We start from the raw sequence: 26,957 nt of genomic DNA on the forward strand, positions 1-26,957 counted from the left end.
TGCATCAGCTTGTTTGTTTCTCTCAGTTGCTGTGTGGATTCTCTTAGGCTACAATTATCATAGGTGCTTTTCTGGAAAGACAGAATATCATTAATAGTGCTGGAAGTGCGCATTCTCCTATGGCATTGTTCTCAAGATGGGTCAGCCATTGTTTGGGTTAGCCATTACCTAAATTTTTGATACACCTTTACTCTTGCATATTGTGTTGGCAGGAGAATTGATAGGTTTAAGGCTTTGTGACTGGGTTGGTATAGCCATCCCTCTTTTGGAAGACTATTCTGTTTCTAGCAGATGGCCATATCTCGCTCCATATTACTATTTGTTAGAAATCCTAACTAGAGTTAACCTCATAGATTCCTGGTAGTTTCTATTACCCTGGCTTAACCCTGAAATGAACCCCCACGAAGTCAAGCTCACTTTTCCTATACCCTCTCCTTCCTGTATTTGATCCCTCCTTTTCCACTCCCCACACCACTTCCCATCTCTCTTCCTCTATCCACTCCCTATGTCTATTCTTTTCCCATTCTCAAAGAGATTCAAGCATCACCCATTGGAAATCCTTTCTTACTTGGCTTCTTTTGGTCTATAGATGATAGCATAGTTATTCTGAAGTTTATGACTAATATCACTTATGAGTACATACCATGTGTTTATAGTTCTGAGTTACCTCATTCAGGATAGCCTTTTTTATTTCCATTCATTTGCCTGCAAATTTTGTGACATTTTTGTTATAAATGCCTGAGTAGGATACCATTTTGCAAGTGTACCACATTTTCTTTATCCATTTTTCCATTGAAGGACATCTATGTTATTTCCAGTTTGTGGCTATTATGAATAAAGCTACTACGAACATAGCAAATATCTGTGTGGTGTGGTGAAGAATCTTTAAGGTATATGTTCAGGAGTGGCATAGCTGGGTCTTGAGGTAGAAATATTTCCAATTTTAAGATAAATCTCAAAATTGATTTCCAAAGCACTTGTACAAGTACTATAAGTTTGCACTCCCACCAGTAATGGAAGAGTGTTCGTCTTGTTCCATATCATAGTAGCTTTCTTGAAGATTCTTCTTTTGCCCATTGTAGAATTTTGCCTTCTTTGTTAAAAATAAAGTCTTCAAAATTTTGTGGGTTTACTTCTAGGAATTCAATATGATTCTATTGATCAATATGCCTATTTTATGTTCATATCATGCTCTTTTTTATTACTATTACTCTGTAGTACAGCTTGAAAGCAAGTATAAGTGATACCTCCAGAAGATCTTTAATTGAACAGGATTGTTTTAGAAATCCTTGGTCTTTTGTTTGTTTCACATGGAACTGAGTATTTTTCTTTCAAAGGCTGTAAAGACTCAGTCTGCGGTTTCTCCTAAAATTGTACATAGTACCCGAGGACACAGCTATACCGCTCCTGGGCATATATCCAAAAGATTTCCCAACCTATATCAAGGACACATAGCAGACAAATTTATAATAGCCAGAAGCTGGAAAGAACCCTGATGTCCTTCAACAGACGAATAGATACAAAAAACATGGTACATTTAGAGAATGGAGCATGACTTATCTATTAAAACCATGACTTTACGAAATTCTTAGGCAAATGGATGGAACTAGAAAATATCATCCTGAATAAGGTAACCCAATTACAAAAGAACACACATGATATGCACTCACTGATAAGTAGAAAGTGGATATTAGCTCAAAAGCTTGAAATACCCAAGATACAATTTACAGACCACATGAAGTTCAGGAAGAAAGACGAAAGGGTGGATGTTTCACTCCTTAGAAGGAAGAACAAAATACTCACAGGAGGAAACACAGACAAAATGTGGAGCAGAGACTGAAAGAAAGGCCACCCAAAGACTATCCTACCTGGGTATCTATCCCATATACAATCACCAGACCTAGAAGCAATTGTGGGAGCCAGGAAGTGCATGCTGATAGGAGCCTGATATAGCTGTCACCTGAGAGGTTCTGCCAGAGCCTGACAAATACAGAGGTGAATGCTCACAGCCAACCATTGAACTGAGAATGGGGTCCCCAATGGAGGAGTTAGAGAAATAACTGAAGGAGATGAAGTGGTTTGAAACCCATAGGAAGAACAACCATACCAACCAACTCAACGCCCCAGAGTTGCTAGGGCTAAATCACCAACAGAAAGAGCACTCACAGAGCAACCAATAGCTCCAACTGCATATAGAGCAGAGAATGTCTTTTTGGACATTAATGTGAAGAGAGGCCCTTGGTCCTGTGAAGGCTCAATGCCCCAGTGTAGGGGAATGCCAGGGCATGGAGAAGGGAGGGAATGGAAGGATGGATAGGAAGGGGAGCACCCTCACAGAAGCAGGTGAAGGGTGGATGGTATCGTGGGTTGCCAGAAGGGAAACTGGAAAGAGGTTTGACATTTAAAGAAAATATTCAATAAAAGAAGAAAAAAGAAAAAGTAAAAAGAATTGTGCTGGAATTATGGGAATTGCATTGAATGTGTAGATTGTTCTTGTTAAGATGGTCCTTTTCATTGTTACTCTTACCAATCCATACTCATGGGAGAGCTTTCATCTTCTGATAGCTTCTTCAATTTCTTTCTTCAAAGACTTAAAATTCTTGTCACATAGGGCTTTCACTTGCTTGATTAGAGTTACACAGAGATATTTTGTATTCCTTGTGGCTATTGTGCTGTTTCCCTAATTTCTTTCTCAGGCTGGATATCATTTTTATGAAGGAAAGCTATTGATTTCTTGAGTTTACTTTATATCCAGCTGTTTTACTATAAGTGTTTATCAGTTGTGGGAAATGTCTGTTATAATTATGGTGGCCACATATGTATATTGTTGTAGCATCTTCAAATAGTGATACTTTAACCTCTTCTTTTCCAATATGTATCCCATTGAACTTTTAGTTCTCTTATTGATATTGCTATAACTTCAAGTACTATATTGAGTAGATCCACAAAGAATGGATAGCTCATAATTTTAATGGAATTGCTTTCAATTTCTCATCATTTAAATTCATGTTGAATATTGGCTTACTGTATATTGCCTTTTGTTTGTTTAGCTATGCACCTTGTATCTCTGATCTCTCTAAGACTTTTACATGAAGTGATGTTGGATTTTAACAAAGGAATTTTCATCACCTAATGAGATGATCATGCAATGTTTTTCCCTTTTAGTTTATTCATATGGTGGAATACATTGATAGATTTTCATATGTTGTTTCCACGCAACTCTTGTATAAAGCCTACTTAATCATGGTGGATGATGATTTTCATATATCTTTGAATTTGGTGAGTATTTTATCAAGTTTGTGAGGATTTTATTGAATATTTTTGTATTAGTGTTCATTAGGGAGATTGGTCTGAAATTCTATTTCTTTGTACTATCTTCGTGGAGTTCAGTTATCAGTTTGACTGTGTCCTCATGTACTTAATTTGGCAATGTTTTTTCTGTTTCTATTTTTTAAAAATGATTTGGGGAATGTTGGGATTAGTTCTTCTTGGAAAGTCTGGTAGAATTCTGCACTAAAACCATCTTGTCCTGGGCAATTTTTGTTGTGAGAATTTTAATGACTGCTTTACTTTGTTAAGCTCCCTATCCCATCTCCCTCCACCTCTTCCATAAAGGTGTATTAATTCCATTATTTTGATGTTAGTACTGGTATCATGTATTTGTTTGTGTGTGTGTGTGTGTGCGTGTGTGTGCGCGCGCGCGAGCGTGCGTGCTTCCTTTTTTGTTTTTTTTTCCTATGCAGAATTATTTATTTCCTGTGTTTTCTTGGATGTAGTTGGCCTCCTTGAGGTGGAAATTTCTTTTCAGTATCTTCTATAGTGTTGGATCTATGGATAGATATTGCTTAAATTTTGTTTTGTCACAGAATATGTTGTTTTCTCAATCTACAATAATTGAAATATTTGCTGTGTATAGAGTTATGCGTTGATATCTGTGATATCCTGGGATCTGCAAGGTATCTGCCCAGGTCTTTCTGGGTTTTAGACCCTTCTGAGACATAGAGTATAATTCAAATAGGCCTGCCTTTACATATTACTTGCCCCCTTTCCCTTGAAACTTTTAATTTTCTTTATATATATTTATTGTTTTAGTTATTATGTAGTGGAAATAATCTCTATACAAGTCAAATTTATTTGATGTTCGATAATCTTATTTTATGTTTATAGGTAGTTCTTTCTTTAGGTTGGGAAGTTTTTCTTGTATAGTTTTGTTAAAAATATTTTCTGGACTTTTGAACTGGAAATCTTCTTCTTAGACCCCCATTATTCTTAAGCTTTATATTTTCATGTTGACTCAGACTTCCTGAATGCTTTGGGATTTTTGGTCAGGAACGTTTTAGATATAACATTTTCTTCAATTTCTTCTATTATATCCTTTGTTCCTCAGATTATCTCTTCTATTTCTGGTATTCTGTTAGTGACAGTCATGTTTGTAGCTCCTGTTCTTTTACCTAGTTATTAAACATCGAGGAATACCTCAGTTCATTTTTTTATTGTTTCTATTTACATTTCAGGTCCTGAACTGTTTTATTTATTTCATTCAAATAATTGATTATATTTTCCTATATTTCTTTAAGGAGTTTATTCTTTTCCTCATTAAAGGCCTACTTAATTGTCATAAGATTGGATTTAAGGTCATTTTACTCTGTTTTAGCCATATTAAGATTATAAGAGATTGTTGTGGTAGGATAGACAAATTCTGGTGCTACTGTTGTTGATTTTGTTTTTATGCTGGCCTTTTAGACATATGGCCTTTATGGTTATTAGAGTTTGATGTTTATGAGTTTTTCTTTGTTATATAGGTGGTTGCAGAGATTTTTCACTTGTTTTCTGGGACTTCTTTGTCTACTGGACTGATAGGACTGTAGTTATGGTGATTAGATAGGCTTCAGATGCAGTAGAGTGTTTCCACTTAGATTTTCTCATCTCTGAGCCCTTTAGGTTTTGAATGCTACCTTTGCCTCAGGGGTCCCCAGTATTAGCTGATGTAAAAGAAATTAAGCTTGGTTATGGGGTATAAAATGGAGTCCAATGGCTAGGAGAGAGCTTACCCGGTGTCTCTGTGTCTAGCCAATTTCCAGGAAAGCAGGTAAAGTTGCAGTGTGGAAATGGGGTACATTTTACTGGTATTGGTGGTAATTTCAGGCCTGAAACAGTAATTTTATTTTTAATTCTAATTGTCATTCACTTTTGATAAATAAGAGACTTAAATGTAACTCCCCCCAAAAAAGCCAAAATAACCAGAAGAAAACAAGAAAAGTAGACAGAAGATATGGCACAAAGTTAATTTTTTCTGTATATCAAAGAAAAACACTTATAGTGAGAAAACAATCCACAGATAGGGAGAAAATATTTGCCACTAAACATCACTCAGTGTAACTAATATGTAAAATATTTTAAGAATTCACCTCAATAGCAAAACATTCAATTTTGAAATGGGCAAAATATATGCACATATACATGTGAAAAAAGATACGGGTGGCCAGTGCAATCATATATTATTGTACAGCATCTCTAGTCATAAAACAAAACAAAACAAAAAACGTAAAAACACATTATCTAGGGTTGAGACCTCAGAACTTTCCCCTCTTGTGTTAGCATGGTTTTTGGTGTGGGTGTTGTTTGTGCATTGCTTAAATACACACTTTCATAAGATTTCACCATTGTAGATCCTCTGACATTTCTAGAAATTTTCTCACAGCTAACATACTGCTTCTCTGGCTTTCATAATCTCTCTACTATCTCTTGCACAATAGTCTCTAAGCTTTAGGGAATAAGAATGTTATAAATATTACCAATAGGTCTGGGTTCCACACTTCTGAATTTTGTTTGGCTATGATTTCCTTTAATGCACTTTTTTCTGTTGCATAGAGAAGATAAGGGATAAGATCTACACTTATTGGTGTGCATAAGAATAAATATTTACAGTATAGTTAGTAATTGTGTTAGCTCAGTAAATTAGAGGTGATATGTTCTCCTCCAGGATCCATGACTAGCCTTAGGTAACTGGTTAGGTTTACAGAATCTGGCATGACTTTTATTTTGTCAAGTAGTACTTAAGTGCAATTAGAGAGCAGTTGATTGATTTCACTATTGTACTATTAGATTTACCATGACATGCTTCTCATTGTTATTATTCCTTGGTGTTGTAGCTAAGTAGGATGATTACTTGCTTTTCTTCGTCAAAAGGAGAACTAAAGAATGGCAAACTTCAAGAGATAGTCTTCTCCAGAAAACAGACCCTGCATTAGGTTGTCCTATACAAATTTTATAGCTCTGAAATCCTATATATATATATGTATATGTAATATATATATATATATACGTATATATGCAATGTTATACAAACTAATCTTGTTTTATATAGTCTTTAGAACTATGTACACAAATATTTAACAATAATTTTCAAAAGGAAAAGCCATGAATTTGAGAGAGAGAAAAAGGATGCATAATAGAATTAGGAGGGATGAAAGGGAAGGTAGAAACATACTTTCATAATTTGAAAAATTAAAATATATTTAAAATAGATGTTTAAACACAGTACATCTTCATGGTGACTATTATTAAAAGACGAATAAGAAATATACAAAACATTTTATTTTAATTTTGTACTTGGTTATAACATACGATGAATGAATTAAGGAAAATTTTCAAAAACATTCAGATAGAAAAAGTAAATTTCAAATTCAGACACTATAAAAACGATTTAGAGGTCATTAAATACGATCAACTGTGAAGCTGAAAAATTAGACCATATGCTTCCCTTAAAAGTAATAAAAAATAAATTTCCTTACTTTATGCTACCTCATTCAAAAATAAAAAACCTTCTAGGAATCAGAAAAGGAAAACTCTTGAAAAGAAATTACACCAATCGCAGTGATTATATGAAGAAACAGATCCATGAAGCAGAATGAGAAAATGGTATGAAATTCAGAAAAATATGAGATATGGAACTTAACTACAAAGCCTTTCATGAGGTTAAACAGATCAAAGCTTTACATATAAACAGATCAAAGCAGAATATGAGAATAAAAAAAATGAGTTGAGCTTAATTAGTGAACCCAAGAGTGAAGACTTTGGCCACAAATTTTTAAATGATACTAGAGTCAAATGATTTTGTGTATAAGTGGAAAATTGAAAAGCAGAGACAATATTAAATAGATAGAATGTTAAAGGGGAAAGTAAACGGAAACTTAAGAAAGGGATTAGCCTCTTTATGTGTTTATGAAAACAAGGTTGACCCAAAACAACATGGGAAGAACATGACTCTTTCTGTAGGCATACTCATAATTACCTGAATCAAAATTACCACAATGGAATGAAGACAGAAAGGAAATATACTATTAATGAATGTGCTTACTTTACTTTAGAATTTTGATATAAAAATATACTTTTACTGCAACTTCTGGTAAAAACAAAGGAAAACATTGTCAATGTCCAGAGAAGTATAAATTTGCAACATGTTGGAGGGTACTAGGGTTTTCATCAAGAAAATCAAATAATCTAGTGATTTTGTTTCACACTTTCACTCAAAAGTGGGGAAAGCAATTTTTGTAGGAGCCTGTCTTAGGCCTCACAAAATGATACTACATAGACATCCTGTTGTGACATTCAGTGGAAAATAAAATCAACACTAATTATCACGTATAGAAAATGTTAATATGTATGGAAATTAAATCAATCTGGCAAAAACCTATGAGCTACAACACAAACAAATAAATTATTTTGTGAGGTAATCTCATGTCGGGGTCTGTCATTATAGTCATACTTGTCTTGTAACTAATTATGTAGACTAGGATGACCTCTAACTCAAGAGATTTATCTATCTCTTCCTGTCAATTGCCAGGATGATGTGTCATTAAACCCTGTGATCTAAATGAATATTTAATAAATCACAATACAAATATTTTAAACATAGGAACTATATTAGAAGTTCATTATTAGTATATATCAGTCAATAACTAATATTAAATATGAATATATTGTTAAGATTATCTAGACAGAGGAGACTATTCATTCATTTTAACTGTTGTTTCCTAAAATATTTTCTCAGACAGGAAGTTAGGGGAAGACAGAATATTGCAACAAAAGCAATAAATTTAAAGGGACATTTTTGTGGAATGATGTTTATATAATTATGTATTAAACTTTTATCAATTATAACTAGACTGTAGGCACATAATAATAGCAGTATGAAGTATGTGATTCAAATATATGCTATTATATGACACAAAGAAATGTTCAAACATAAGCTTGTAATATGTACTTGCTTCTTCATTAATGTTAATACAGAAATGACACTCAAGTTACTTGTTTCAAAATTAGTGCCTGAGGTTTTATAAAATCTTTTTTTTTTATTTTTCAGCCAGATTGAACAAGAGACAATAATCAAGAATGAGAAACCGAACAGTAACAACCTTCATCTTACTGGGTCTGACAGATGACATTCAGTTGCAAATTCTGCTTTTCATCTTTCTGCTGCTTTCTTACATGTTGAGTTTATCTGGCAACCTAACGATCATCACCCTCACTCTGATTGACCCCCGCCTTAAAACACCTATGTACATTTTCCTCAAAAACTTTTCCTTCTTAGAAATTTCACTCACAACTGCTTGTATTCCCAGATTTCTATATAGCATATCATCTGGGGACAAGTCCATTACCTATATTGCTTGTGTCAGTCAACTGTCGTTTATAGATCTCTTTGCAGTTACAGAATTTTTTCTTCTAGCTATCATGTCCTTTGATCGCTATGTGGCCATCTGTAAACCTCTGCACTACATGACCATCATGAATAGCAGAGTCTGCAAGAACTTCATCTTCTTCTGTTGGGTAGTAGCACTGATCATCATTCTCCCACCAATTAGTCTAGGTTTGTGCCTGGAATTCTGTGACTCAGATATTGTTGATCATTTTTGTTGTGATGCAGCTCCTCTCTTGAAAATCTCTTGTTCAGACACATGGTTGTTAGAACAGATGCTGATAGTTGGTGCTGTGTTGACATTCATAATCACCTTTGTGTGTGTTGTCCTTTCATATGTTTATATCATCAAAACCATTCTGAGATTTCCCTCTGCCAAGCAAAAGAAAAAGGCCTTTTCTACTTGTTCTTCCCACATGATTGTAGTTTCTATTACTTATGGTAGCTGCATCTTCATTTATATCAAACCTTCATCCAAGAATGATGCAGCTGTCAATAAAGGGATTTCACTTATTATCATATCAATTTCACCAATGTTGAATCCCTTCATTTATGCACTGAGAAACAAGCAAGTAAAGCAAGCTTTCAATTACTCAGTTAAAAAAATTGCATTCCTCTCAAAGGTGTAAAAAACAAAGAATACTACCTAGAGTAGGGTGAATGATTGTGAAATCTGAAGATTTATTATAGTAACATTCTATATCCTTGTATTTAAAGCTTTTTATATTCACTTTCCCCTTAAACTTGCATACTATGAATATGACTTCATCAATCTCTATTAAAAGCAAAATTTTTGAATATGTTTAGTCTTTCAGTCAACCTGAAATTGTTGTCTGACTGTAGCCCTGAGAGCACAATGGATTGTGGTTTTCTACCATCTTTTCCATACTTTTGTGTGTGCCTTTTTATTTTGCATTTTAACTATTCAAAAGAGCATGGAAGTTTTATGTACCTATAATAGTATTCATTATTCATTAAATATTCATTTGCCACTTAGTGAACAGACGACAATTCTTAAGTGACTTTCTATGCTTCATGATGGTTATGAATGATCGTATTAATATTTGTTCTCTTAAACATTCTAGGAAGACCTTCACAATCAGTACCAAGTTCAAACCTCCATAAATCATTTAAGTAAACAAGAAACTGATTTAAGTTCTATTCATTAACAAAATTTTCATGCAATTTTTCTTGGGACAGTTATTTGTTGCAGTTAAAACCCAAGATATTTGGCATTTATTGATAAAATGAATAGAAAACTAAAATCATAAAAATTCATTCAAAACATAAAAATTTTACATAAATGTATGCAAAGTTAGCACTGTTTTCTTCCTTCTTGTGGTCACCCCTCATCTCTTTCTCATTTACATCCCTAAATGTTAGCTCATAATTCCTAGAAATACATTCTCCCAAGGACATGCAGTGGCCACATCTGGTGGAATCTTAAATGCATTCCCTACTAGGTAATTCATAGCCACTCTATTCTTCTAAGGGAGGACAACAGAAACACTCACAACAAACACAACCATATATCAGCACCTAAAATTATAATCAGCCTAAACACAGATTCCTACATGCCACCATAAAAACACAGTCAAAAACAGCCAGTATAATATGGCATCAATAGAGAGCAGCAACTTTACTAGCAAAAGACCTAAAAATTGCAGTTTAGCTGAAAAACAAAACAAGAACTGCAAATAGGCTTAAATATATGTTAGAAATTCATAAATAGAACATGACAAAAATCCATTAATAAAAGCCATGAAACAACAAACATAGAATGAAATAAGAAACAAATTCATGGAATGAAAGTGGAAATAGAATCAATAAAATACTCAAACTGAGGTAAAAATGGAAGTGAAAAATTAGAGCCTCAGAGGCAAACCTCACCTCAGAATACAGGAGATGAGAAAGAGAATTTAAGTCATACATAGAAAGATTGGATTCCTTTGTTGAAGAAAATGTGAAATCATTTAAATGAAAAATTCAAAGTCCAAGTCCAGTCCAAATCCAAGAAAACTGTTAATCTCTGAAAAGATCAAGTATGGATAGAGGAAGTATAAATAACCTAAGTCAAAGGCACAGGAAACATTTTCAAAAAAATTATGGAAAATTCACTGGCCTATCAGAGTACAAAAATCATACAGAAGACTAAATGTACTGGGTAAGGAAAGGAAATCCTCATAGAACCAAATAATCAAAACACAAAATATCAAGAACAAGTAGAGAATATAAAACATGCAAGAAAAAAAGACCAAGTAACATAAAATTAGGACTATTAGAATAAATCTGACTTTTAATGGATACTCTAAGAGCCAGGAGGGCTAGATAGATATTCTATAAACTTTAAAATATAAAAGACACAAGCCCAGATTACTACAGTGGATAAAAATGCAATCATGACAGATGGAGAAAGAAATGTATCCCATTTGATGAGAGCAAACTCAAGCAGTATGTATGTATGTATCTGGTTATAGAGAAGGCACTTTAACCTGAAGAAATTAATCTTACTCAAGAAAGTGTAAGGAACAGATAATCTCAAACCAGATACATGGGAGCTATCCTCTCTGCCTGAGTCCCATTGTTCTTTTGTTGAGCAGCTCCACTTTCACAGTAGATATCCTGCCTGTCTCCCAGGAAGTCTGCTGTAACCACCGACACATGTGAGACACCAGCTCCAATACCTATGACAGCTAGAACCCCCACAGAGCTGAACATCTGTAGAATCTATTCTACTCTCTATGAATCCCACAGTTCTTCCAGTATGTATTTCCATCTGCAACTGTGGCATATCTTGCCCCTGGAACCCCAAACCTGACAGTCTCTAGGAGTTTCCCCTAACCAGAAACACAAGAGGTCTTCTCTAACCAGGGACAAAAGAAGACTGTTCTAACCAAACACACAAGAAATCCCCTAACCGGAGACAGCACTGCCTGCCTCTCAGGATGCGTGCTCTAAACCAGGTCACAGAGCTCCACCTGCATCCAAGGAGGCCTGCTTCAGTCAGATACACTCAAGCCAGTTAAAAACAAAGATAACTAGATGGTAAGAGGCATGCTGAAGAACGTAAACGATAAAAACAATGCAATTAGTCACTATCATAACCCAGTTTTCTCACCACACCAAGCCCTGGGTACCCTGATGTGACTTAAAAATCAATATTCTTGTCTGAAATCCAATCTCATGTAGATGATAGAGGCCTTTAAAGAAGATACAAATAACTCCCTTAAGAAAATACGGGGAAACTCAGGTGAACAGTTAGAATTCCTTAAAGAAGAAACAAATGAATTCCATAGAGAAATAGAGGAAAATATAATCAAGTAGATGAAGGAATTGAATGAAATATTCTACAACCTATAAATGGAAATAGAAACAATAAAGAAATCACAAATGTTGGCAACCTTGGACATGGACAACTTAGTAAAGAGATCAGGAGATACAAATGCAAGCATCACCAACAGAGTACAAGAGATAGAAGAAAGAAAGTCAGGCATAGAATATAACACAGAAAACATGGACACTTCAGTCAAAAAAATGTGTAAAAGAGTCCTTAACCCAAAACATGCAGGAGACTCAGGACAAAATGAAGAGACCTAACTTAAGAACAATAAAAATAGAAGAGAATGAAGGTTCCCAGTTCAACAAGCATCTTCAACAAAATTATAGAAGAAAAGACACTAATATAAAAAGAAGGAAGTCCATAAATGTACAAGAAGCCTACATAAAAAATAGATTGTACCAGAAGAGAAAATGCTCTTGTCACATAATAATGATAGTTTTAAATGTACAGAACAAAGAAAGAATATTAAAGTCTGTAAGGGAAAAAGGCTGTGTAATATAATGGCAAACATACAAGAATTATAGTAGACTTCTCAACTAAGAAACTAAAAGCCACAAGATCGTGGACAGATATACAGAATCTAATCAAACACAATTGGCATCCCAGGCAACTAAACTTAGCAAAACTCTCAATCTCCCCAGATGGGTAAACCAGGATATTCCATGGCAAAATAAAATTGAACCAAAATCTTTCTACTAATCCAGCCCTATAGAGGATACTAGAAGGAAAACTCCAAAACAATGTGGGTAACAACAAAAAAGAAAACAAGATGACCTTATACTCAGTGATAACTTGGTCAGGGAATAAATAAAGAAATTAAAGACTTTCTAGAATTGAACAAAAATGGAAGCAAAACACAGTCAAATTTATGGAAAACAATGATATCGTAGCTCTGAGGGCCTTCATAAAGCAATTGGAGAGATCTTACTCTAGCAGCTTAACAGCACATTGCAAAGCTATAGAACAAAAAGAACATACACCCAAGAGGCACAGATGACAGGAAATAATCTCAAGGTTACGATCAATGAAGTAGAAACAAAGACAACTGTACAAACAATCAGCAAAACTAGAAGGTGTTTCTTTGAGATAATCTACAAGATAGATAACCAAAATAACAAAAGGGCACAGAGGCATTATCCAAAATAGAAAAGAAGAAGTAAAAATATCACTATTTGCAGATGATACAATAGTATACTTAAGTGTCCCATCCTTCAGGACAGTCAACAAGGGACCCAGAGCGTACCTGAAACAGAATGGGTGACAAGGGACACGAAGAAGAACGCGAAGACAAGAGTATGATTAAGGCGACAAATTTATTTTTCCCAAGGCTGAATTTATACCATAGCAAGGTTAACAGAGGGAGGGGGGAAAGTAGGAAACTTTTAAGAAGGCCAAGGACACAGTACACTTGTGGTTGGCTGATGTCAACAGAATGTTGGTTTCTCAGAAATGTCACAAGTTTGTCACATCACTGGGCATCCTGACATCAGATGTATTTCTCAGGAAGGTCACAAGTTTGTCATATCACTGGATATCCTGACCAACAGATTTGTATTAGTCTTCTGCAGCTGACTGGGGATTTTTCGTGAACCCAGTCATACTTAACTCTAACTATATTAACATCGATAATGGAGGGTTTTAAGGGCATTGCTCCCAAAACTTAAGTAACCCCAAAAGTTCCACCACAGTACTATTAAGCCTGATAAACAATTTCAGCAAAGTGGATGGTTAATAACTCAAACATATCAGTAGCCTTCCTCTATTCAAAGACTAAGCAGGCTGAGAAAGAAATTAGAGAAATTACACTCTTCACAATACTCCCAAATAACATAAAATACCTGGGTGTGATGCTAACCAAGGAAGTGAAAGATCAGTATGAAAAGAACTTCAAGTGTATGAAGAAAGAAATTGAAGAAGATCTCAGAAGATGGAAAGACCTCTGATGCTCATGGTTTGGCAGGATTAATAAAATAAAATGGTCATTTTGCTGAAAGCAATCTACAGATGCAATGCAATCCTCACCAACAAAATTGAAAGTCAATTCTTCCTAGAGTTTGAAAGAGCAATTTCCAAATTCAATTGGAATAGAATAAAAATGCAGATAGTGAAAATTTTTCTTAACAATAAAATAACTGCTGGCAGAATCATGATCCCCAACTTCAAGCGGTATTTCAGATCAATCCTGATAAAAACTATAGTATTGGTACAGGGACAGGAAAGTAGATCAAGGGAATAGAATTGAAGATCCAGAAATGAACCCCCACACCTATGTTCACTTGATCATTGACAAAGAAGCTAAAATCATCCAGTGGAAAAAGATAGAATTTTAATCAAATGGTTCTGCTTCAACAGTAGGTCAGCATGTAGAAGTATGCAGAGTGACCCATTCTTATCACCCTCTACAAAGCCTAAGTTCAAGTGGATCAAGGATCTTCATATAAAACCAGATACACTCAAACCAATGGAAGAAAAAATGGGGAAGAGCCTTGAACACATGGGTACTAAGGGAAAATTTCCTGAACAGAACACCAATGGCTTATTCTCTAATAAAGAGAATTGACAAATGAGACCTCATAAAACTGCAAAGCGTCTATAAGACAAAGGACACTGTCATTAGGGCAAAACAGTGACCAACAGATTGGGAAAAGATTTTACTTATCCTATGTCCAATATACAAAAGGAACTCAAGAAGTTAGACTCCAGAGAGCAAAATAACCCTATTAAAATGAGGTACAGAGCTAAGCAAAGAATTCTCAGTTGAGGAATATTGAAATAAGTACATAAATTTTCAGCATCCTTATACATCAGGGAAATACATATCAAAACAACATTAAGATTACACACAGACCAGTCAGAATGGCTAAGCTAAAAAATCAGGTGACAACAGATGCTGGTGACAATGTGGAAAAGAGGAATATTCCTCCATCTTTGGTGGGATTTTAAGTTGGTACAACCACTCTGGAAATCAGTCTGGAGGTTCCTCGGAAAATTGGACATTGCACTACCCGTGGGCCCAGTTATACCACTCCTTGGCATATACCCAAATTATGTTCCAACATACTGCAAAGACAAATGATCTATTATGTCCATAGCAGCCTTATTTATAATATCCAGAAGATGGACAGAATCCAGATGCCCTTTAGCAGAGGATTGGATACAGGAAATATGGTACATCTACGTCATGGAGTTTTAAAAAAATGATATCATGAAATTCATAAGCAAATGGATGGAACTAGAAAATATCCTGCATGAGGTAACCCAATAACACAAAAACACACATGGTATGCACACACTAATTAGTGGATATTAGCCCAAAATCTTGGATTACCCAAGATAAACTCCACAGACCCCATGAAGCACAAGAAGGATGACCAAAGAGCAGATGCTTCAGTCCTCCTTAAAAGGAGGAACAAAAGTACTCATAGGTGGGGATATGGAGACAAAGTTTGGAGCAGAGACTGGAGGAATGGCCAATCAGAGCCTGCCCCACCTGGGAGAATATATATATATATATATATATATATATATATATATATATATCCCCCACAAGTAGACAATATTGATGAAGCCTAGTGGTGTGTGCTTTCAGGCCCTGATATAGGTGTCCACTGAGAGGTTCAGCCAGAGCATGACAAATACCGAGGTGAAAGCTAGCAGAAAACCACTGAAATGAGAATGGGGCCTCTGTTAGAAGAATTAGAGAAATGGATTGAAGGACCGACCGTAAGGGACTTGCAACCACATAAGAACAACAATACTAATCAACCAGAGCTGCCAGGGACTAAATCACTACCCAAAGCCTATACATGGACAGACCCATGGCTCCAGCTGCATATGTAGCAGAGGATGGCCTTGTTGGGCAACAATGGGAAGAGAAGCCCTTTGTCCTCCCAAGGCTGGACCCCCCAGTGTAGGAAAATATCAGGGTGGAAGGTGGAAAGGGTAGAAGGTTGGGGAGCAGGAAAAAACCTTGTAGAAGGGAGGATTCTGGGATAGGTGGGTAACACACTGGAAAACGAGAAAGGGAGTAATGTTTGAAATGTAAATAAATAATATCTAATTTTTAAAAAGTAAAGAAAAATGGAGTACAGAGCTAAACAAAGAATTCTCAACTGACGAATCTTGAATGGCTTAGAAGCACTTATAGAAATATTCAACATCCTTAGTCATCAGGAAAATGCAAATCTTAATGTCCCTGAGATTCCACTTCATACCAAGCAGAATGTTAAAGATTAGAAAACTTAGGCAATAGTAGATGCTGGGGAGAATGTAGAGACAAAATATCACTCCTCCATTTCTCTTAAACGGGTATAACCACTTGGAAAATCAGTCTGGCAGTCCCTCAGACAGATGGAAATAGTTCTACCTGGAGACCCAGCTATACCTCTCCTTGGCACATACACCAAAGATAAACCACGTTATAACAAGGAAACACACTCCACTATATTCATTGCAGCTTTATTTATAATAGACAAAGCTGGAAACAACCTAGATGTACTTCAATGGAAGAAAGGATCCAGAAAATGTGGTATATTTATACAATGAAATGCGATTTAGCTATTAAAAATTATGATGTCATGAATTTTGCATGCAAAAGGATGGAACTAGAAAATATCTTGATCTAGGTAACCTAGACCCAAACAGACATACATCACTGATAAGTGGATATAAGCCATAAACACAGAACGCCTATGATATAACTCACAGAACATATGATGTTTAACAGGAAGGAAGACCAAAGTTTGGATGCTTCAATACTATTTAAAGGGGGAAAAATAATCATGGAAGGTAGCAGAAGGGACAGACTTGAGAGGACGAGAGAAAGAGGGGAGAAAAGAAAGGGCAGGACCATGTATAGAAAGAGACAGGAGAGAAGTTCAGAGGGTCACATGAATGAATAGAAATATGTAGCAGTAGGGGGTGATGGAACTGGTGTAAACAGTAGAAAGTCCCAGATGCTAGGGAAGCAGGAGGCTTCCAAGACCCTTTGGGAATGACATTAGCTGAAATACCCAACAGAGGAGACCTGAAGAGACCACCTCCATTAGATAGGCATGGGCCTTAGTTGACAGATTGGGCAAACCACAGTCTAAAACTTTTTTTTTTCCGGAGCTAAGGACTGATCAAGTGCTCTGCCACTAAGCTAAATCCCTAACCCCATATCCAAAATCTTTAACCCAGAGTTGCTCCTGTATAAAGAAAAAACAGTGACAAAAATGGAGCAGAGAGTGAACAAAAGACCATCCAGAGATTGCTCCACCTTGTGATCCATCTCATCTGCAGACACCAAACCCAGACACTCTTCTTGATGGCAAGAAGTGCTACTAGCCAGAGCCTAGTATTGTGGTCATCTGAGAGGCTCTGCCAGCACCCAACTAAGACAGATGCAGATACTCAGCCAACTACTAACTGTGCCCAGGGACAACAGTGGAAGAATTAGGGGATGTAGTGTAGGAACTGAAGGGGATTGCTACCCCATAAGAAGAATAAGATCAACTAAATGAATGCCCTAGAGCTCCCAGACACTAAAACGACAACCAAAGGGTATACATGGAGGGACACTTGGCACCACTTACATATGTAGCAGAGGATAGCCTTATCTGACTTCAGTGGGTGGGGAGGCCCTTGGTCCTGTGGAGGGTGTTGCGACGGTGTAGAGCAATGCTAAAGGGGTGAGGTGGGTATGATTAGGTGGGTGGAGGAATAGCCTCTGAGAGGCAAAGAGCAGGGATGTGAAGGGAGTTTGTTTAGGGGAGACTGGGAAGTGGGAAAATATTTGAAATACAAATAAATAAAATAACCAATTAAAAAATGTAATGGAAAATGATGGATAATTTTATCAATATATCAGTTACCAGCATTAAATCAAGATCAGATAAGCAATTTAATCAGACCTACAACCCCTAGTGAAATAGAACCAGTCTTTAAAATCTACCAAGCAAAAAATCCCAGGAATAGTTTTGGCACAAACTTTCAAAGAGTCATTGACAATGCTTATCACATTTTCTGTATGTTGTTTTGCAAAATCACAGTTACTATGAACCCCAGATTATATAAAACCCCAATTAACAAAAGAGTTACAGATAAAATTCCTTTATAAACATAGATGCCAAAGTTCTCAATAAGATACTTGCAAATTAAAAATACTCAATAAAATACTGGCAAAGCGAATCCAAGAGCAGATAAAAACAATCATCCAACATGATCAAGTAGGCTTCATCCCAGGCATGCAGGGATGGTTTAATATACAGAAAACCATCAACGTGATCCATTATATAAACAAACTGAAAGAACAAAACCACATGATCATTTCAGTAGATGCTGAGAAAGCATTTGACAAAATTCAACACCCCTTCATGATAAAAGTCCTGGAAAGAATAGGAATTCAAGGCCCATACCAAAACATAGTAAAAGCCATATACAGCAAACCAGTTGCTAACAGTAAACTAAATCGAGAGAAACTTGAAGCAATCCCACTAAAATCAGGGACTAAACAAGGCTGCCCACTCTCTCCCTACTTATTCAATATAGTTCTTGAAGTTCTAGCCAGAGCAATCAGACAACAAAAGGAAATCAAGGGGATACAGATTGGTAAAGAAGAAGTCAAAATATCACTATTTGCAGAGGATATGATAGTATATTTAAGTGATCCCAAAAGTTCCACCAGAGAACTACTAAAGCTGATAAAAAACTTCAGCAAAGTGGCTGAGTATAAAATTAACTCAAATAAATCAGTAGCCTTCCTCTACACAAAAGAGAAACAAGCCAAGAAAGAAATTAGGGAAATGACACCCTTCATAATAGACCCAAACAATATAAAGTACCTCGGTGTGACTTTAACCAAGCAAGTAAAAGATCTGTACAATAAGAACTTCAAGACTCTGAAGAAAGAAATTGAAGAAGACCTCAGAAGATGGAAAGATCTCCCATGCTCATGGATTGGCAGGATTAATATAGTAAAAATGGCCATTTTACCAAAAGTGATCAACAGATTCAATGCAATCCCCATGAAAATACCTATCCAATTCTTCAAAGAGTTAGACCGAACAATTTGCAAATTCATCTGGAATAACAAAAAACCCAGGATAGCTAAAACTATTCTCAACAATAAAAGGACTTCAGGGGGAATCACTATCCCTGAACTCCAGCAGTATTACAGACCAATAGTGATAAAAACTGCATCGTTTTCTCTGTACCAATACAGAGAAAGACAAATAGACCAGTGGAATAGAATAGAAGACCCAGAAATAAACCCACACACCTAAGGGCACCTGATTTTTGACAAAGGAGCCAAAACCATCCAATGGAAAAAAAGATAGCATTTTCAACAAATGGTGCTGGTTCAACTGGAGGTCAACATGTAGAAGAATACAGATTGATCCATGCTTATCACCCTGTACAAAGTTTAAGTCCAAGTGGATCAAGGACCTCCACATCAAACCAGATACACTCGAACTAATAGAAGAAAAACTAGGGCAGCATCTGGAACACATGGGCACTGGAAAAAATTTCCTGAACAAAACACCAATGGCTTATGCTCTAAGATCAAGAATCGACAAATGGGATCTCATAAAACTGCAAAGTTTTTGTAAGGCAAAGGACACTTTGGTTAGGACAAAACGGCAACCAACAGATTGGGAAAAGATCTTTACCAATCCTACAACAGATTGAGTGCTTATATCCAAAATATACAAAGAACTCAAGAAGTTAGATCGCAGGGAGACAAATAACCCTATTAAAAATGGGGTTCAGAACTAAACAAAGAATTCACAGATGAGGAATGCCGAATGTCTGAGAAACACATAAAGAAATGTTCAACTTCTTTAGTCATAAGGGAAATGCAAATCAAAACAACCCTGAGATTTCACCTCACACCAGTGAGAATAGCTAAGATCAAATACTTGGGTGACAACAAATGCTGTCGAGGATGTGGAGAAAGAAGAACACTCCTCCAGTGTTGGTGGGATTACAGACTGGTAAAACCATTCTGGAAATCAGGCTGGAGGTGCCTCAGAAAATTGGACATTGAAATACGTGAGGATCCACCTATACCCACAAGATGCCCCAACATATAAAAAAGACACGTGCTTCACTATGTTCTTAGCAGCCTTATTTATAATAGCCAGGAGCTGGAAAGAACCCAGATGCCCTTCAACAGAAGAATGGATACAGAAAATGTGGTACATCTAAACAATGGAATATTACTCAGCTGTCAAAACAATGCCTTTATGAAATTCATAGGCAAATGTTTGGAACTGGAAAATAATATCCTGAGTGTGGTAACCCAATCACTGAAAAAGACACGTGGTATGCACTCATTGATAAGTTGCTATTAGCCCAAATGCTTGAACTACCCTACATGCCTAGAACACATGTAACTCAAGACAGATGATCAAAATGTGAATGCTTCACTCCTTTAAAATGGGGAACAAGAATTTCCTTGACAGGGAATAGAGAGGCAAATATTAAAACAGACTCAGAAGGAACACCCATTCAGAGCCTGCTCCAAATGTGGCCCATACATATACAGCCACCCAATTAGACAAGATGGATGAAGCAGGAAGTGCAGGCTGACAGGAGCCAGATGTAGATCTCTCCTGAGAGACACAACCAGAATACAGGAAATACAGAGGCAAATGCCAGCAGCAAACCACTGAACTGAGAATAGGACCCCCATTGAAGGAATCAGAGAAAGAACTGGAAGAGCTTGAAGGGGCTCGAGACCCCTTATGAACAACAATGCCAAGCAACTAGAGCTTCCAGGGACTAAGCCACTACCTAAAGAATATACATGGACTGACCCTGGACTCTGACCTCATAGGTAGCAATGAGTATCCTAGTAAGATCCCCAGTGGAAGGGGAAGCCCTTGGTCCTGGTAAGACTGGACCCCCAGTGAACGTGATTGTTGGGGGAGGGCGGCAATGGGGCGAGGGTTGGGATGGGAACACCCATAAGGAAGGGGAGGGGGAGGTATTAGGGGGATGTTTGCCCGGAAACCGGGAAAGGGAGAAACATTCGAAATGTAAATAAGAAATATTCAAGTTAATAAAAAAATAATAAAATAAAAACAAACAAAGAAACAGAAAAAAACTACTAGCATATTCATTCTGGTAATATCCAAGTCATCTTATTTTGCTCCTATTATGGTTAATTGGATTAAAACTTTGATTCGATTAAATGCAGAAAAAAAGAGACTTGCAAATTGAATCCAAGAACATATCAAAAAATGTTTGTGTGATGATCAAGTAGCTACAGTCTAAAGACATAGGGTTGGTTCAACACAGAAAAATCCATAAATGTAATTCTTCATATAAACAAAGCAAAAATCTCATTAGATTTATAAATCCCTTTGATAAAATTCCAACTCCCCTCATGATAACATTTTTGAATATATTAGTGATATAAGGAACACACCTAAGTATAGTAAAGACAGTATACAGTAAGAATATAGCCAATATCAAAATAAAGAGAAACTCAGAGCAATAACATTGAAATCATGAAAAATAAGAAGTTGACCCCTATACTCTTACTAGTTCAATATAGCAAGTGAAGCCATAGCTAAAACAAAAAAACAACTGATAAAGGTCAAGTTGATATGAATTAGGAATGAAAAAAATAACAGTATTTTGTAACATTTTATTTGCAGTATAGTGTAGTATTTATAGTATAGTATTTTATTTGCAGATGCTATAGTAGCACACAAAATTGACCTTGAAAATACCACCAGGAACTTCTATATCTGATAAACTACTCTCATCAAAATATCTAGATTCAAAATGAACACACACACACACACACACACACACACACACACATATACACACAAACACATGCAGTCTTCCTATATACAAAAGACAAATGGTCATAGAAAGAAATCAGGTAAACAACAACTTTTAAAATATCCTCAAATAATATAAAATATCTTCAGTATACTCTAACAAAGCAATTGAAAGACTTATATTATAAAACTTTGAGACATTGATTAATGAAGATAATGGGATGAATATAGGGAAGCTGGAGCAGTTGAAGTAATCCACCAGTTCAATTCATTCCTCCTCAAAATTCTAACACAAGTAATTATTCACAGAGCTTGGAAGGACAATTTTCACTTTTATATTGAAAGTTAACTCATAGGATAAGTAAAACCATCCTGAATAATAAAGAACTGATGGAAGTATCACCATTTCCAAAAACTCAACTTATACTACAGAGCTAAAATAATAAATTTATTGGCACAAACACATATGTTTTAATCAATAAAATCAAATTGACACACAACATAATTTCATATGCCTATGGACATCTTATTTAAAAAAAACAGGAAAACAGATTATAGACACTGAAAAAAATACAGTGTCTTCAACAAGTGGTGCTGGTAAAACAGGATGACTAATAGTTAAAAAAAAACTGATCTATACTTACCACCTTACACAAAACTCACTACAAATACGACAAAGTATTGTTTGTATTAACATAAAACCAAACACACTATATCTGATAGAAGATTAATTAGAGAATAGTGCTGAACACATTGGGGGCACTGAGAAAGCCTTTGTGAAATCAATATTATTGACATAGCAATTGAACACAATTAATAAATGGGCCATCATGAGACTGAAATGCTTCTATCAGGCAAAGGACACTATCATTCAGACAAAGCTCCAAGCTACAAAATGGGAAATGTTTTGTACTAGCTGCACATCCAAATAGAGGATAATATCTAAAATATATGAAGAAATATAAAAACCAGAAAACAAATAACTTGATTAAAAATGGAGCACAGGTCTAAACATAGAATTTTCAGAAGAAGAAACTCAAATGATTGAGAAACACTTAAAGAACTGTTCAATGTGTTTAGCCCTCAGGGAAGTGCCAACCAATACTACTTTGCGTTTTCATCTTAAGCCTTTCATAATGGCTAAGATCAATAAAACAATTGACAGCTCACAATGCCAAGGGTACAGGGTAAGGAGAAGACTTACCAATTGCTTGTGGGTAATACTGCCACTATGGAAATCAGTCTGATAGTTTCTCAGGAAGGTGGAAATACATTTACCTCAAGATCTAGCCCTTTCACTCAAGGGCATATGCATAGAAGACACTTGATTCAACTACAGAGACATTTGCTTCATAAAGTTCATTGCTATTCTATTGATAGTAGCCAAAAATTGGAAACCTATACCTCTATCAATGGATAAATGAATAAAGACCATGTAGAACATTTACACATGGAAAGTTACTCTGTTGTATAAAACATAAAATGATGAAAGTCTTGAGTAACCTTGGCTGCCTTGGAACTCATTCTGTGGCATCTCTGAAATAAGCTAAAATCTAGGACAATGGAAACTTCTAGGAATCTATGAGGGCAACTCTAGCTAATACTTCTACCAATAGAGAAAAAGAGCCTGAGATGACCATATCAAGTAATTGGGAAAAACTTCCAATTGAGGGTAGGGAACAACATACAAGTCACAAAACTTTCAACCCACATTTTTTTACAGTCTCCAACATATATATTGCTAAAGAGGCAGCAGAAACTGAGGGAATGGTCAACCAATGACTCCAATGACTCGTGTAACTTGAGATCCATGCCATGAAAGACAGCCTACCTCTAACAATATTAATGATAGTATGTTATACTTTCAGAGAGACAGAAGCATAGCACAACAGTCATCTGAGAGGCCTCACCTAGCAACTGATGGAAATAGATTCAGAGACCATAGCTGAACATTAAGCAGAGCTTGAGAAAGCTTTTGGAAAATACGGCAGACTGAAGGAATCAGAAAGGTCAACGATACTACAAGAAAACCTACTGAATCAACTAATTTGGGTCCAGAGGTGCTCTCAAAGACTAAAGCAGCAACCAGAATGCCTGCATTGGATGTACTTAGGCCACCTATACATATTAACAGATGTGCAGCTTGATCTTTACTTGTGACCTCTAACAGCAGCAGCAGGAACTGTCTCTGACTATGTTGCCTGCCTTTTCATCACTTTCCCTTAATTTCTGCCTTGTCTATCTTCAATATAAGCAGATGAAATTATTCCTAGGGCAGCTTGATATGCCAAAGAAGATTGATATCCATGAGAGATCTCCCTTTCTTTGATGATAAAGTGAGGGGAGAGAGAAAGAGGAAAGCTGAGAAGGAGGGACTTGGAGGAGATGAGAGAGGGAAAACTTTAATCAGCATGTAAAGTAAATAAATAAGTGGAAAAAATGAACATAAGCAAGAAAGAAAGTAAGAGAGGGGGGAGAGAGTGAGAGAGAGAAAGACAGGAGAGAGAGAGAGGTGTTGGGAGCGATGCCCTTAAAACCCTCCATTATTGATGTTAATATTATGGTTAAAGTTAAGTATGACTATGTTCATGGAAAATCCCCAGCCAGCTGCAGAAGACTAATACAAATCTGGTTGTCAGGATGACTAATGATATGACAAAGTTGTGACATTGCGGAGAAATACATCTGATGTCAGGATGCCCAATGATATGACCTGTAACTTTTCTGAGAAACCAACATCCTTCTGATATCAGGTGACCCATGAGTATTGTGTCCTGGGCCTGCATAAATGTTTCCTACTTCCCCTCTCTGTCTGTTACCCCTGTTATGATATAAATTAAGCCTTGGGAAAAAATAAAATTTTTGCCTTGATCAGACTCTTCTCTGGGCATTCTTCTTTACATCTCTTGCCCCCATTCTCTTCCAAGTACCCTCTGCACCCTCATTGAGTGTCCTATGGGATGAAACAACTGGCACCAGGCCAACTGGAAACCAACATGTGAGTGTCTGGGGGTCTCCTGATGGAGAACCTCATCCCCCATGAACAGACAGACCTGTCTTCCTTACCCATCAGAGCCTTTGCTCTCTCCCTCTGGTTACCATGAACTGTGCAACCTTGGTTCAGCCACTTGGTGTGCTTCTCCTCGAATGACACAGATCTCAATGGTGAGTGATGGGACAAGCATTCTACAGTAACCTTTTGTGACAGGACTCGAGGAGTCATTCAAGATACAAGGAATAGGGTTAAGAAAAAAGATTTAAAGAAATTCTCAGATTTTGTAAGAAATATTTGTCCATTGTTCCTCTAGGAGGAAACAATGGATACAAAAAGATAGCACAGAATTAATGATTGTCTTAAACACTATTATGAGATTTTTGACCCTGAAAAAAATTCCTGTCACTGCCCTCAGTTACTGGTCTCTTATTAATGATATACTTAGGACTATCCCTGCAGTAGCTAGTTCCTGCCCCTCTGGTCAAAATGCCCCAGGTTAGTGGGTAGGGGAGCCCCTAAAGCAGTTCCAGAAAGAATTTGTAGCAGACTGAGAGAAATATTGTTTTGCCAGACACAATTTGGAACAGAATTTTGCTGGGTTTATCCTAGGATGATATCAAGAGAAAGTCTTAGCACGGGCTTGTCAGTCTACTCCAACTGGAGGCTGTGGCCAAGGTCAGGATCAATGTTTTCTTTTGAATGGACGTCTAACCCAGTGACACAGCTTGGTGAAGAATTGCTACTGAAGTCCTGGAATTCAGAGCCATGGGGAGGGTTGTAGTTCTATTAAAGGTCATTACTCCAGTGCTAGCAATCTCTTTATTGGTTGTAAGAGGCAGGAAGTCCAGCTCAGCTGTGACTCCTGCTTCAGGACTGACAGTGGAAAGAGTCCGTATAACTGCTGGAGAGCCACTTATCTCTGACTATAACTTTCTCTCTGATACCTGAGGCTTCAATTGGACATCAGGCTTGGGCAAGTCTTCCTTCAACTCTCTAGAGCCTCAAATGTTTTCTCCTCTCGTCTCTTGGCTCAAGTTTGCCAGGCATGTCTGACAGCCTGGAAGAAACCCCCATCCCCTAAAGGTGTCTTTTCCTCCATGCTTACTAGGGTGCTGCAGGGAGTGGACAAGCCATACAATTCTTTTGTCAGCAACTTAGCGTCGAGCACCCAGGTCTTGACCGTCTCTCCATCCTTTTGTTTTTAATTCTTACTGGAAGCCTAGTGATATTTAGAGGCTTGGTCTCTTGAGATGCAGAGTCACCAAGCTGACACTGAAGGGAGGTACTCCTTAAGGGAGAATTTAAATCCAGAGGGACAGCTAGTAACAGACTCCAGCTGCCCCTCTGCTCGCCCTTTTGTTCCACAGGCACAAAGCTTGCATTCATTTTTACACTGACCATTTTTGTCCCAAGAAAGCTTCCTCGTTTAGTTGAGTGACTGAATATTATTTGTTACCTGATCTGGTTATTCCACCAGCTCTTGCCCAGCCACCCCCTAGCTTTCTTGCCTGGCACATTTCCCCTGATCTTAAGAATTTATCACCTAATACACTGCATTGTTTGAATTATAATACCACCCCCATCCTACTAATATGCATGTCCCATATTCCCGTTGTGAAGGTTCTAATTCTAAAGCAAGAGGATGGTGCATCCCTCTAAATATTAGATTTACCTCTATGGTTTGAAATTGGAATTGGACACATGGATATATTTGGGGCCTTAGAATGTTTCCATCAGGTGCTGATACAGGGATTATATTTTACCATTAAATTGTTAAAAGAATTTAAATTACCATAAAATTGTTAAAAGAGCCCGTGAATTCCTACTCCCCGGCTTCTGGGCACTCACCACAAGATGGAGCCCATGCGGGCACTGAACTTGGCACACGGTGCATGTGACTTCATCTACAGCCTGCACTCCACCAAGAGGAGCTGCTTGCTCAAAGAACTGCACAGCTTCAAGTCCATTGCCACTGTACAAGAATAACTGGAAGCTCTATTACCCATTCCAAGACAACTACGATAGGTATTCTTCCACAATGCGATACCTTTCATGGGGTTTGGCTTTTTGGATAATGCAGTTATAATTGTTGCAGGAACCCAAATTGAATTGTCTATTGGAAATTATTTTGGGATTTTCAAC

The 26,957-nt window shown here is 36.7% G+C and overlaps 1 protein-coding gene across 1 annotated transcript; it reads left to right on the plus strand.

Moving 5' to 3' along the window:
* The first annotated feature begins 8,394 nt into the window (after positions 1-8,394).
* Positions 8,395-9,330, plus strand: Olr995 (olfactory receptor 995). Its single transcript, NM_001000938.1, has one exon. The coding sequence runs from the start codon at positions 8,395-8,397 to the stop codon at positions 9,328-9,330; it is 936 nt and encodes a 311-aa protein (NP_001000938.1).
* The last annotated feature ends 17,627 nt before the right edge of the window (positions 9,331-26,957 follow it).

This window comes from Rattus norvegicus, chromosome 7 (genome assembly GCF_036323735.1).
Source record: "Rattus norvegicus strain BN/NHsdMcwi chromosome 7, GRCr8, whole genome shotgun sequence".
NCBI lineage: Eukaryota > Metazoa > Chordata > Mammalia > Rodentia > Muridae > Rattus > Rattus norvegicus.

What these genes read in the sequence shown, in the direction of transcription:
- Olr995 (NM_001000938.1), top strand. Translation starts at nt 8,395, where the DNA reads ATGAGAAACCGAACAGTAACAACCTTCATCTTACTGGGTCTGACAGAT.